General features: G+C 50.0%; 1 protein-coding gene across 1 annotated transcript in view; it reads right to left on the reverse strand.

Annotated features, from left to right (window-relative positions):
* Positions 1-14,270, reverse strand: part of HERPUD1 (homocysteine inducible ER protein with ubiquitin like domain 1) — a 30,778-nt gene extending 16,508 nt beyond the window's left edge. The window contains exon 1 of the mRNA XM_040329170.1: positions 14,035-14,270. Within this exon, the coding sequence (XP_040185104.1) occupies positions 14,035-14,169 (135 nt within the window). The 5' untranslated portion in view covers positions 14,170-14,270. The remainder of the gene's footprint in view (positions 1-14,034) is intronic.
* Positions 14,271-14,524: the final 254 nt, after the last annotated feature.

Genomic DNA, 14,524 nt, shown 5'->3' on the forward strand with positions numbered 1-14,524 from the left:
ATTTTTTGCGCTATAAACAAAAGAGCAACAATTTTGAGAAAACACCATATTTTTTACAATTCAATAAATATCAACATTTAAAAAAAAAAAAAAATGTCCTCAGTGTAGGTCGATACGTATTCTTCTACATATTTTTGGTAAAAAAAAATTGCAATAAGCGTATATTGATTGGTTTGCGCAAAGGTTATAGCTTCTACAAAATAGGGGATAGATTTATGGCATTCTTATTTATTATTATTTTTTTTACTAGTAATGGCGGCGATCTGCGATTTTTTTTGTGTCCGAAACGTTGCGGCGGGAATATCACACCATTCACATTTATACAGCGATTAGTGCTATAAAACTGCACTGATTACTGTGTAAATGTGACTGGCAGGGAAGGGGTTAACACTAGGGGGCGCTGAATGGGTTAATATGTTCCCTGGGAGTGATTTCTAACTGTAGGGGGAAGGGGAATCACAAGGGGAGGAGACCGATCAGTGTTCCTCTGTTCTGGGAACATACATCGGTCTCCTCACCTCTGACAGGAGGTGGATCTGTGTGTTTACACACACAGATCCACACTCCTGCCGGTGATCTGCCAATATGGTTCCGGCTATCCAGATGGTTCCTGTAAGGACTGCGCAGGCGCAATCCTTGCCGACGTAAATCTCCGAACCTCGGACGGCATCCAGGGCGACGTGGAATTTGAGGAAAGTGGCCAGTCGCTCGCTCGGCCTCCTGGCTCTTTTTTTTAACATCCTCCAATCCACGGGGATGTTAAGAAATGAGCCTGGATGCCAGAGATTTCTGTCGGTAGGATTGCACCTGCGCAGTCCTTACAGGAACCATCTCGATAGGGGAACCATACCGGCAAGTCACCGGCAATCGCTGGTGCCCGGGTCGCGAGCTTTGCCGCGGGCGCGCGCCCCCCCTAGCGCCCGCAATGCACAGGACGTCATATGACGTCCACTCTGAAGGACAGACAGTTCCTGCCGGCCGAGGTTCAGAGATTTCTGTCGGTAGGATTGCGCCTGCGCAGTCCTTACAGGAACCATCTAGATAGGGGAACCATACCGGCAATCGCGGGTGCCCGGGTCGCGAGCTTTGCCGCGGGCACGCGCCCCCCGAACGCCCGCGATGCACAGGACGTCACATGACGTCCACTCTGAAGGACAGACAGTTCCTGCTGACGTCATATTATTATGGCTCGGTAGGGAACTGGTTAAAAAAACGCCAAACGCCAATAAACTGCAGTTTATCAGCTTCTGTGTGCATGGAGCCTAAATGTCTCAACTGAACAAAATGGAAAATCAGACAAATAAAACGTGTTAGCATATTGAACATACAGAAACAGAACACGAGTGACACACATATGCATGATAAAATATATTTGTCTTCGGGAAAATACATGTTTGCATGAGTGTCATTGCCCTTAGGTTTGTTTTATGACGGCTGCTCCGGTATTTAGTTATAGGAGTGTCTGTGGGGAATGTAGACTGCGCTGTCGCTGAAGCATGTTCTCAGGATTAATCGATATTATAAACATTCTGCACTGTGCTCTCTATTTGCATACCTCAGCTTCCTGCACACATGTATATTCTCATCGGTGGAAATACTGGTTCTGAACAGGATGCATCTGGCCTACAACTCGCAACAATAAGTACTTGTATGCAAAGGGATTTTCCACTTCGTAACAACAACCTCCAGGTCAGGGATAATATACACATTATATATATATATATATATATATATATATATATATATATATATATACACACACATACATCTACATACACACACACACACACACATAGTATTTGAAGTCTCTTTCTTTGACCCCCCCTCTGTTCCGTTAGCACTCTAGTGGGTCCAACTCCTCCACACACATTGAGGGAGATTTACTAAAACTGAAGCACTCAGAATCTGGTGCAGCCGTACATCAGCCAATCAGCTTCTTACCTCAGCTTGATCAATTAAGCTTTGGCAATAAAACCTGAAAGCCGATTGGTTTCTGTGCAGAGCGTCATCAGATTCTGCCCTCTTTAGTTTTAGTTAAATTATCGTCTGTCAGACCGCCCTGCTAGAAAACAGCATGTGATCCGCCACTGCTGCGCTGATCAGTGCATTTTAAAGTGGAGTTCCACCCATAAATATAACATTACATCAGTAGTTTTAAAAAAAATGTCATTAGTCCTTTACGAATTTTTTTTTTTTTTTTAGATGCCTTCAAAGTGTTGTTGCTAGGCAGAATAGTTAATCTTCCCACTTCCTGCACCTAGGTGCTTAATGTACCGCACAGACTCCTGGGAATGTAGTGGGTGTAACTTTCCAGGAGTCTGTGCACTCCCCAGTCTCAAAGAATCATGCGACTTGGACAGCACAGGTGCTGAAACCTGATCTGACACTGCTTGTGCAGCACTGAGCATGTGCAAGGCTGAAATCCAGGAAGTCATACAGTCTGGCTTCATGATGCCCACACTTAAGATGGCCCCAGTCAATTTCTATTTTATAAAGTGTCTAAATGCTGTAACAACCTAACAAAACGGACCTTAGTTTACAGACTAACTTTACTAGAATACATTAAGCTTGTGTATTACAGGGGTATTTATATTTAAAAAGTGAAATTGTGGCCGGAACGCCGCTTTAAGAGGGGAATGCAAAAGCATAGCAGGGGTGATCCCTGCATCCACATAGGGTGGATCCGAGAGTTTTTTGTTCAACCTGCTGGTAAACAAAAAAAACTGTATACCCAGCTTTGGCCAGAAAAGCCCCCCCTCTGATTAAAGTAGATCTATAGTGAAAACGTTTGTTTTCGTTTTGGGTAGAGTAGAAAAGGATTAGAACTCCTGTCAAGTTTTATAGCCATTGGAGACTTCATAGGAGAAATTCCATCACTTTCTGCCTGGTGAAGTGGTTATTCCGGGAATTTTTCATGTATTTTTTTTAACCAGCAATTCAGCTGTCAGCGTGGAAGCCTGCTGACAGCTGATGCCAAGCACAAATAGTGGCAAAATAGCTGTAAAAACGCAGTTACACAAACGTAGAAAGCACAGCAAAACCCACTGCATAAACGCTCAAGAGCAACATTCATACATGTGAATCGAACCTTATGAGAAGACTAAAGTGGAGTTCCACGCAAAAGTGGAACTTCCGCTCAGATTCCTGCCCCCTCTGGTGTCACAATTGGCACCTTCCGGGGGGGGGAGGGACAGGTATCCTTTCCCACTTCCGGGAGTCCGGGCCGCGGCCCGTGACGTCAGCGTGGGGCTCCCTCCATATGCCTAGTAGGAGAGAGGAGCGAGCCTCGTGCATGTGCAGTAGGGTTCCCGGTGTGAAGCCGAAAGGCTACACTGCAGGGTACCCTTACCCGCAATGGCGACGGCAGCACCGACAGCTGATGGAAACAGCTGCACGTGCCGACATCGCTGGACTCCAGGACAGGCAAGTGCCCATTTATTAAAAGCCAGCAGCTGCAGTATGTGTAGCTGCTGTTTTTTTTGTTCTTTCTTGTTGGGCGGAACGCCACTTAAATGGCTAGAATCTAAACGCAGGAGTTTTCAAATCATCTATTCAGGATTTCTTAGGATTAAAGTTGATGCAACAAATAGGCTTCAGACTAGATAGTTTCTCTAAACCAGAGGTCTCCAAACTGTGGCCCTCTGCCTGCCTTTAAGTATTCGTGCCCCAAGGGCCGGATAAACAATGGGGCACCATTTCTCCCACTAAAATGAATAATGGGGCATTGTTTACTTCCAACATTAAGGAATTTCTAATCCCTCTGACCACAGCCCGATTCTCTCCCCCCCCCCCCCCCCAAATCCTTTGTTTGGAAAGTTTAGAGACCCCTGCTGTAAACTTGGAAACCGTGCATGACATTTTTGGCCATATAACGCAACTTGAAGGCATTTTGCCACCTCGGATACAAAGCTGCCCTTCGTAATCTTCAGCTGTATGTGGGTTTATACCGCTCTTGGGTAAAGCTGTGCATGTGTATAGGTGTGCAAACCTCAATGCAGCATATATAGCTTTATACATGGTTTACGTAACTAAAGGTGTACACCGATGTACAGCCATTACTATAGGCAGCTGTACCCAGCAGCTGTTTATTCTGGGTGTGGAAATATGCCTGCAATTTACATAGTAAGCCAAAAGTCATTGAATATTCCACCATCACACTTAGTTTTTGTAGCGCTGCACTTTATACTGCCCCACTAGAGGATGTCCCCTTCCGGTCATGGGCAAGTGACAGTTGTATCTCCCCTCTGCTGACTGGCATATGTGGTGCAAAATACTTCCCTTTACAAAGGAAATGATCAGCTGCCGATGGCAATCAGATCTGCTGGTTATGACATCTCTACACAGCCCTGAGCCCCCTTCTCTCGGTTCACACTGGTACCCTAAGCCCCCCCTCTCGGTTCACACTGGTACCCTAAGCCCCCCCTCTCGGTTCACACTGGTGCCCTAGACCCCCTTCTCTCGGTTCACACTGGTGCCCTAAGGCCCCTTCTCTCGGTTCACACCGGTGCCCCAAGGCCCCTTCTCTCGGTTCACACTGGTGCCCTGAGCCCCCTTCTCTCGGTTCACACTGGTGCCCTGAGCCCCCTTCTCTCGGTTCACACTGGTGCCCTGAGCCCCCCTCTCGGTTCACACTGGTGCCCTGAGCCCCCCTCTCGGTTCACACTGGTGCCCTGAGCCCCCCTCTCGGTTCACACTGGTGCCCTGAGCCCCCCTCTCGGTTCACACTGGTGTCCTGAGCCCCCCTCTCGGTTCACACTGGTGCCCTGAGCCCCCCTCTCGGTTCACACTGGTGCCCTGAGCCCCCCTCTCGGTTCACACCGGTGCCCTGAGCCCCCTTCTCTCGGTTCACACTGGTGCCCTGAGCCCCCTTTTCTCGGTTCACACCGGTGCCCTGAGCCCCCTTCTCTCGGTTCACACTGGTGCCGAGCCCCTCTCTCGGTTCACACTGGTGCCCTAAGGCCCCTTCTCTCGGTTCACACTGGTGCCCTAAGCCCCCCCCTCTCGGTTCACACTGTTGCCCTAAGCCCCCTTCTCTCGGTTCACACTGGAGCGATACGGGAAACCCTGCTATTCCTGAGCAGGTTCCCGCGTCGCACCTGAATCGCAGGCGGTTCACACTGACATTTGCGTTAATGACACCCCCAAATTGGTTTGCAGATCGCAATGCGAACTGTGAAATCGTACAGGAATTGGATCGCATGTGTGTAAACACTAATGCAATCCCATTTCAGTGCAGATCAAAAAAAAAAAAAAAAGGTCCTGCGCCATTTTGGTGTGAATGCAATTTCATCCACACAGTTTTTACGGCTGAATTTACATCGCACAGACATTGCATGCGATACGCACAGCAATGCAAATCACATGCAGCGTCTGGCATCGACAGCCTGAGTCTATAAAAAGTTCCAAACCAGCCAGGTGCTGCTGACCAGGAAGATTAGAATCTCTGCCCCCATGATCAGTATTGATCCCCACCCCAGGAACAATCAGAAGCCTGTCAGCCATTGGTGGTGCTTGCAGTTGGTGGGACTGTTTACACTCCAAGTACTTTACTAGCGAAGGCCGTCCCATCCTCACACGCCCACTAATCTGGTGACAGCATCCACTTTGATATATGCTGCTTTATGGCTAATCAGACACAAGGCGGAACTGAAGTTACAAAACAATTTGCCACGTATGAACAATGAAAGCCAATGAACCATTTCACAAAGAGGAAAACACATTTATGACCTCATTGCACACAGGTGCAAGAGAACGTACCACCCAAATTGTGGGGTTCTTTCTGCACCCCGGAGACACAGCTGCAGCATACAGTAATGTCTGTACAATGGCATATACTGAATGCAGATGGTCTAAATCCCATATACATGAAGCCTTAAAGTTGTTAGGGTTTCTAGAAACTATTAACCACTTAAGGACCGGACCAATATTCTGCTAAATGACCCAAGGGGTTTTTACAATTCGGCACTGCGTCGCTTTAACAGACAATTGCGCGGTCGTGCGACGTGGCTCCCAAACAAGATTGGCGTCCTTTTTCCCCCACAAATAGAGCTTTCTTTTGGTGGCATTTGATCACCTCTGCGGTTTTTATTTTTTGCGCTATAAACAAAAATAGAGCGACAATTTTGAAAAAAAAATCAATATTTTTTACTTTTTGCTATAATAAATATCCCCCAAAAACATATACGGTATATAAAAAAAAAATTTCCCTCAGTTTAGGCCGATACGTATTCTTCTACCTATTTTTGGTAAAAAAAAAATCGCAATAAACGTTTATCGATTGGTTTGCGCAAAATTTATAGCGTTTACAAAATAGGGGATAGTTTTATTTATTTATTTTTACTACTAATGGGGGCAATCAGCGATTTTTTTCGTGACTGTGACATTATGGCGGACACTTTGGACAATTTTGACACATTTTTGGGACCATTGTCATTTTCACAGCAAAAAATGCATTTAAATTGCATTGCTTATTGTGAAAATGACAGTTGCAGTTTGGGAGTTAAACACAGGGGGCGCTGTAGGAGCTAGGGTTCACCTAGTGTGTGTTTACAACTGTAGGGGGGTGTGGCTGTAGGTCTGACATCATCGATCGAGTCTCCCTATAAAAGGGATCACTCGATCGATGCAGTCGCCACAGTGAAGCACGGGGAAGCCGTGTTTACATACGGCTCTCCCCGTTCTTCAGCTCCGCGGAGCGATCGTGAGGGGGTGGCTAGAAACGAATAGCCGCGCCCTCGTCCCTCCTGAAGCCACGGGAACCGCCGCATGTACGGGGGGGGGGGGGGGGGGGGAGGTCCCGACCCACGTCTAGGCAGGCACGTACAGGTACGTTGATGTGCCTGTCCGTGCCATTCTGCCGACGTAAATGTACATGCGGCGGTCCGGAAGTGGTTAAAGAGGAACTCCAAGCAAAATGTGTATGTTCCCATGAATGGGTTAACTGCTTGTTTTGTTCAGTGGTGCAAGGAAAAGCTATACTTGCCCGATCCCTCCATACTCCAGAAAACAGCGCTCCCCACATCCAGCAGTGGACTGTTCCTGCCATCTTCACGTCCAGGTCTGGTCTATGGGCATGATGATGCCAGGAACAGTCCATACGCAAGACCAAGAGCGTGCGGGGGGGGGGGGGGGGGGGGGGGTGACTTGCGCTCAGAGGATTGGAAGATTAAGAATAACTCCCACGCTCTCCTCACCTCTAGACAAAAACAAGCAGTTAGTGATACTAAAGTCTTGTTTTTTTATTTTAAAGAAAACAACAAACATGTTATAACACGTCATTACTTACCTGCTCTGTGTAATGGTTTTGCACAGAGCAGCCCTGATCTCCTGGCCCCTCCTTCATGCAGAGTGCTCCCACAACAAGCTATGACGCTATGGGGGCACTTAACCAGCTGATGTGTGTCCATTCAGACATGGAGCCACAGCTTGGCCCCACCCCTTCCATCTCCTGGCTGTGATTGACAGCAGCGGGAGCCAATGGCTGCTGCCAAAAGCCAATCAAGAGTGCAAGTCCCTGGAGAGACAAGGCTCTCCTGGAGATTGCTGGATTGAGAGGGAGCTCAGGTAAGTATTAGGGGGCAGCTGGACAGGTTTTTAACCTTCATGCATAGAATGCATGAAGGCAAAAAAAAACTTCAACCTTTACAACCGCAGTGGTACCACTAAGCATCTGTCCTTGCATGGGCACTACTCAAATAGGGTTGTCCCGATACCACTTTTTTAGGACCGAGTACGAGTACCGATACTTTTTTTCATGTACTCGCCGATACCGAATACCGATACTTTTTTTAAATGTGTCCCCAAATGCAGCCATGTCCCCCCACATATATTGCAGCCATGTCCCCCCCATATTCCAGCCATGTCCCCCACATAATGCAGCCATGTCCCCCACATAATGCAGCCATGTCCCCCACATAATGCAGCCATGTCCTACATACCTTGATGATGCCGCACATGCCGCCGTTAATCAGCGTGCAGGGAACATTACAGCTTTCGTTTGAATAGCTGTATCCCCGCAGCGTATAGACACTCCCCCTTGCGCGGAATTGGACGGATCATCCGCGCAAGGGGGAGTGTCTATACGCGGCGGGGATACAGCTATTCAAACGAAAGCTGTAATGTTCCCCGCACGCTGATTAACGGCGGCGGCGGGGGTGGGGGTCAACAAGTATTCTATTTCAGTATCAGGGGTATTTGCGGGAGTACGAGTACTCCCGCAAATACTCGGTATCGGTCCCGATACCGATCCTGGTATCGGGACAACCCTAATTTTGAATGAACATTTTGTAACCTAGTCTTTATGAATACCTAGTAATTTATTTTTATTTATCTGCTTGGCTTAAATAAACTGTATCCCAGGGGTGGCCAACCAGTGGCCCGGGGGCCACATGTGGCCCGCGAACCCCTCTGATGTGGGCGGCGACCTCCTCCTCTGGAATGGAGGGTTGGCAAGCCCAGATCGCAGGTTGCCGACCTGCCATACCACAGCATCAGTGTTGTGAATGAAGCTGGTGGTAGAGGAAGAAAGCGGCTGCAGAGCAGAACCCCACAAGCCGATGATTCCTCTACAGCGCTGGCTTTTGCCACAGGTGGAGTCTATGGCAAAGTTCAGCTAACCCGCAGTATAGACACAGGTGCACTACGCTGTGGGTAAACCGCAGCACATCAGTGTGAAAGCAGTCTTAGGCCCTTTTCACACGATCGGCCCGACCAAATGGGACCCTTAATTCACCTCTATAGAGCGACTGATATCCGTTTACGCCGGCCTACCTCCAATCCGAAAAACAGAAGAGAATTCATCCCCTTTCATCTGGACGGATAGTAGGGCCTATAGAGAAGCCGCGACCTGTCATCCGCCCGCTACACTCATTGTGGCCCTCGACTGGTTACCAAGTTACTTAAGTGGCCCCCCTGCTGTATCCATTTGATCCATGCGTTAGATCACGCGCCTTTTTCCTCTTCTTTCACTTGGTGCTGTGATTGTGCCTGCAGTTCTTCAAAGTGGTTTGTATACCCTGTTGCACCACTTTTACTTATGGATAAGCCTATAATAAGGCTTACCTGTAAGGCCCCTTTCACATTGGGGCATTTTTCATGCGGTACAGCGCTAAAAATAGCGCTGCTATACCACATGAAAAATCATGCCCTGTAGTGTTCAATGTGAAAGCCTGAAGGCTTTCACATTGAATCGGTGCGCTAGCAGGAGCGCACCAAAAGTCCTGCTAGCCGCATCTTTACCGCGGTATAGGAGCGGGGTGTTCACCGCTCCTATACCGCGCCTTTCCATTGAAATCAATTTTTCGGACGCTAGCGGGGGTTAAAACCTCACCGCTAGCACCCGAATATCGCGGTAAATACAACGTTATAGCCGCGCTACAAATAGCGCGGCTATACCATCACCGCGGCTGCACGCCCCAATGTGAAGGCAGCTTAAGAACAGGTGACTGGCGGCTCCCGCACGCATGCGCAGGAGAAACATCATCTTGACTCTGGCCAATCACAGCGTCGGAGCCTGCAAACCTGGAAATAACTCTGGGAGACATGTTGCAACAGCTTCAATCTTAGGTATTTCATAATGAGCTAGTATGCGATGCATACTAGCTCATTATGGCTTTGTCTTGCATGAGCTTTAATGTGTTGTCTGCTTGAATTGCACTAGAATGGTTCATTAAAAACAAATGACAGACAAACCCCCGCTCTTCCATTCCATACACATGTACGGATTTAGAAATTCCAACTTTAAATAGAATTTGGTGGAGACAGTCACTCTTCACAACGCCTTAGCCAGGGGAATTACATTAGACGGCAATATGTCCCTGATCAGGCACAGATAATTGCTGGTTATGCAAGTGATGGAACCGTGTTAATGAATGGTATGAGAAGTAAGTGCACCTAATTACCATAGGTATATATATCAGACTGGGATAACCTGACAATGAACCTCCCATCGCAATCTCTGACAACCCTAACGTCCTAGTTTACATGAATTACACAACAGTGACATTCCACCATCTGGGTCAGTTGCTACTGAACTACAAGTACCAGAAATCCCAGTCTGCGTCTTACCAATGACAGGCCAATCCATTCTGTATCTACATTACAGGGCGTTCCGGCAAATCCTGAAAGTTGGCAGCAAAAACTTAGCTGCTGACACTTGCTGCATCTAAGGGCTCATTCACATGGGGGGGCTTTACTGCGGGCCCCGAGCAGGTCCGTGTCTTCCCTGCATGGGCCCAGGACACCGGAGGGCACTGCACATGGCAACTGAGTACAATCTGACCATACAATCTCCATACAACCAACTTCAGATTTACCAAAACTATGTCATAGGTCCGGAGAATCTATTAAACTGTCCAATCAGGCAGGCCCTTACACTACCATCAGTGGTCTCCAACTGTGGCCCTTGGGGCACTATTCCTGCCGCCACCAACTGTGGGGCATGAATCCTGCCACCGACACCAACTGTGGGGCATAAATCCCGACACCAACTGTGGGGCATAAATCCCGACACCAACGGTGGGGCATAAATCCCGACACCAACGGTGGGGCATAAATCCCGACACCAACTGTGGGGCATAAATCCCGACACCAACTGTGGGGCATAAATCCCGACACCAACGGTGGGGCATAAATCCCGACACCAACGGTGGGGCATAAATCCCGACACCAACGGTGGGGCATAAATCCCGACACCAACTGTGGGGCATAAATCCCGACACCAACTGTGGGGCATAAATCCCGACACCAACTGTGGGGCATAAATCCCGACACCAACTGTGGGGCATAAATCCCGACACCAACTGTGGGGCATAAATCCCGACACCAACGGTGGGGCATAAATCCCGACACCAACGGTGGGGCATAAATCCCGACACCAACGGTGGGGCATAAATCCCGACACCAACGGTGGGGCATAAATCCCGACACCAACGGTGGGGCATAAATCCCGACACCAACGGTGGGGCATAAATCCCGACACCAACTGTGGGGCATAAATCCCGACACCGACACCAACTGTGGGGCATGAATCCTGCCACCGACACCAACTGTAAAGGCGTGAATCCTGCCACCGACACCAACTGTGGGGCGTGAATCCTACCGACACCAACTGTGGGGGCATGAATCCTGCCGACACCAACTGTGGGGCATGAATCCTGCCGCCACCAACTGTGGGGCATGAATCCTGCCGCCACCAACTGTGGGGCATGAATCCTGCCGCCTACACCAACTGTGGGGCATGAATCCTGCCGCCGACACCAACTGTGGGGCATGAATACTGCCGCCGACACCAACTGTGGGGCATGAATCCTGCCGCCACCAACTGTGGGGCATGAATCCTGCCGCCTACACCAACTGTGGGGCATGAATCCTGCCGCCACCAACTGTGGGGCATGAATCCTGCCGCCGACACCAACTGTGGGGCATGAATCCTGCCGCCGACACCAACAGTGGGGCATGAATCATGCCACCGACACCAACGATGGGGCATAAATCCTGCCACTGACCTCAATGATGGGGCATAAATCCTGCCACTGACATCAACGATGGGGCACTATTCTTTCTGATCACAGGCTTGACCACCAATCCTGAAGCATTGTTTACTCCCCCTGATGCCAAGACATCTACTCCCATTGGCCACATTCTGGCCCCTCCCCTTAAAGTCTGAAGGACAATACACTGGCCCTTTGTTTAGAAATCTTGGAGATCCCTGCACTACATAGCCGATAGATCTAAAAGATTGTTACAAACACCCAATCAATATGTATTCGATCAGGCAGGCCCTTACATTACAGTATTGGTGATGGATCAAAAGGTTTATGGCGACCCTTAGGATTGGCTGCAGGAGCAGGTCAGAGGTGAAAGGTCCTGTCTGCACTCACAGAATGTCTTGCAGCTCCCAAGTAGCCATAACAGAGGCCAGAGATTGCTCCCATCCCTGTCATGTGATCCTGCTAGGCTCGGATTGTGCGATTTTCTTTAGCTCTACCAACATATGTAGTGCGAGGGCCTGTCTGATCGTATAATACGGAGTGGACTGTACGGGCGACCCTTTTCTTAGTCCAAACATTATACATGGCTCTAGGTGGGTCTGCCGCAATCATTCTGCGCCAAAGAATCCGGCGCTGGTCCGTCTCGCACTGTAGGATAGGAGAGATGAAGATTGGCTGACCGCACACCGACATCCATAATCTGGTTTATTTCAGAGTGCAAGAAATGTCCATACAAAACGAAGCAAAGGGTGGAAAACTAGCGCCGATGCGTTTCACGCCAATGGACGCACAATCATACCCATAACCTTATGCCTAAGCACCTGTTGGCGTGAAAAGGGTTGGCACTAGTTCTCCACCCTGTGCTTCGTTTGTATGGACATTTCTTGTACTTTGCATATCGGTGTGCGGTCATCCAATCATCTCTGCTAGTCTTTATATTGTGTAAACCTGACAGACAATGTATGGAGATGGTACAGATTGGAAGGTGTATGCAACCGCGGCGCACCTGTGGGGCGTGTGAAAGGCCCCGTTCACACTTCAGCAAGGCTTCTGCGGCACATCTGTGGTGCGTATTTGAGGCACCCTTTTGGGGCGCATTTTGGGTATTTACGCCACCTCTTTGGTGTGTACTTGCATGTGAAAGACTACGTTCACACTTGAGCAAGGCTATTGCGGCCACTACTTGCGCGGCACGTATTTGCATGTGAAAAGGCCACGTTCACACTTGAGCAAGGCTATCGAGGCCACTACTTGCGCGGCAGGTCAGCGGCCACTACTTGCGCGGCACGTCCGCGGCCACTACTTGCGCGGCACGTCCGCGGCCACTACTTGCGCGGCACGTCCGCGGCCACTACTTGCGCGGCACGTATTTGCATGTGAAAGGCCACGTTCACACTTGAGCAAGGCTATTGCGGCCACTACTTGCGTGGCACGTCCACAACTTGCGCGGCATGTATTTGCATGTGAAAGACCACGTTCACACTTGAGCAAGGCTATTGCGGCCACTACTTGCGCGGCACGTCCGCGGCCACTACTTGCGCGGCACGTCCGCAGCCACTACTTGCGCGGCACGTCCGCAGCCACTACTTGCGCGGCACGTCCGCAGCCACTACTTGCGCGGCACGTCCGCAGCCACTACTTGCGCGGCACGTCCGCAGCCACTACTTGCGCGGCACGTCCGCAGCCACTACTTGCGCGGCACGTCCGCAGCCACTACTTGCGCGGCACGTCTTTGCATGTGAAAGGTCACGTTCACACTTGGGCAAGGCTATTGCGGCCACTACTTGCGTGGCACGTCTGCGGCCACTACTTGCGTGGCACGTCCGCGGCCACTACTTGCGCGGCACGTCCGCGGCCACTACTTGCGCGGCACGTCCGCGGCCACTACTTGCGCGGCATGTATTTGCATGTGAAAGGCCGCGTTCCAACTTGAGCAAGGCTATTGCGGCCACTACTTGCGCGGCACCATTTGTTTGCATAAGCCAGCCTCCCTCCACTCCAAATATGCGCTAAAGATGATCATGCACCAAATTTTGGCACAGAGCCAAGCGCGGTTTTGCATTGTGATGCACAAATGTCCCACAGAAAACATGCGGCAAAATAGGGGTGCCATTGAGAAATAATGGTACCACAAGTGTATTGAGCATTTTTTGCTCCACCCAGATGTGAACGGGACATAAAATGCGTGTCGCGGCGCAATCCATTCTCAAAGGCAGCCAGAACACAACAAAAAAATAGACGCCCTATGCAGGAAAAGGCGCATTTGTTGCCTGCAGCGCTGTGCATGCAAGTGAAGGGGCTGTCCTCTGTGCATCATGTGAAAAAACACACAACATGTATGAACAAGGACACGACAGAAGACTGACCCTCAGTGTAATGATTGACCCGTGACCTCTCACCCCGGTCACCTGACCACCTCTGGCAGGCCTGCACTGCTGGGCACAGAACAGGTCCTCTTGCTGTGACTTGTAGTCCAGCAGATGTCACACTGACTGTCCAGTGATGATGTCATAGGACACAAGTCCCTCCCCTGTCCTGCACTCACCGGCCCTCCGGGCAGCTCCCTCCTCAGCTGGCTCTTCAGCTCCCACACCGAGCAGCCTCGGGGCGCCTTCACCTCCCTCTCCTCCTGCTTCAGGCTGGGGCTGCGGATCACCAAAGTCACTTCTCCGTCCGCCATGTTTGTATGTCCCGGACACGCCAATCACCTCTGTGTGTACAGACTATGACCGCGCGGCCGCCTCTCTCCGCCACTTATACTCCTCTCCTGTTACCAAAACACCGTGTGGCTGGCTGCTATTGGTGGGACGGGGCGGCCCCGTCCACACGTGTACCAATGGGCTAATGCGGTGTTAACGATGGGCGGGGCCAGGCTGATGCAATCCGCTGAGGGAGGAAAATTCCGGCTGGCTGGAGAGGCGCGCATGCGCAGTGCTGCTGGTCGGAGTTGGTAGTGCTACTCCTATCAGCTACACAGTGGAGTTAGGAAAAATAAATATGTGGCCATCATAAGAGTTTACATTTCCATTACACAT

Source organism: Rana temporaria, chromosome 11 (genome assembly GCF_905171775.1).
Source record: "Rana temporaria chromosome 11, aRanTem1.1, whole genome shotgun sequence".
Classification (NCBI taxonomy): Eukaryota; Metazoa; Chordata; class Amphibia; order Anura; family Ranidae; genus Rana; species Rana temporaria.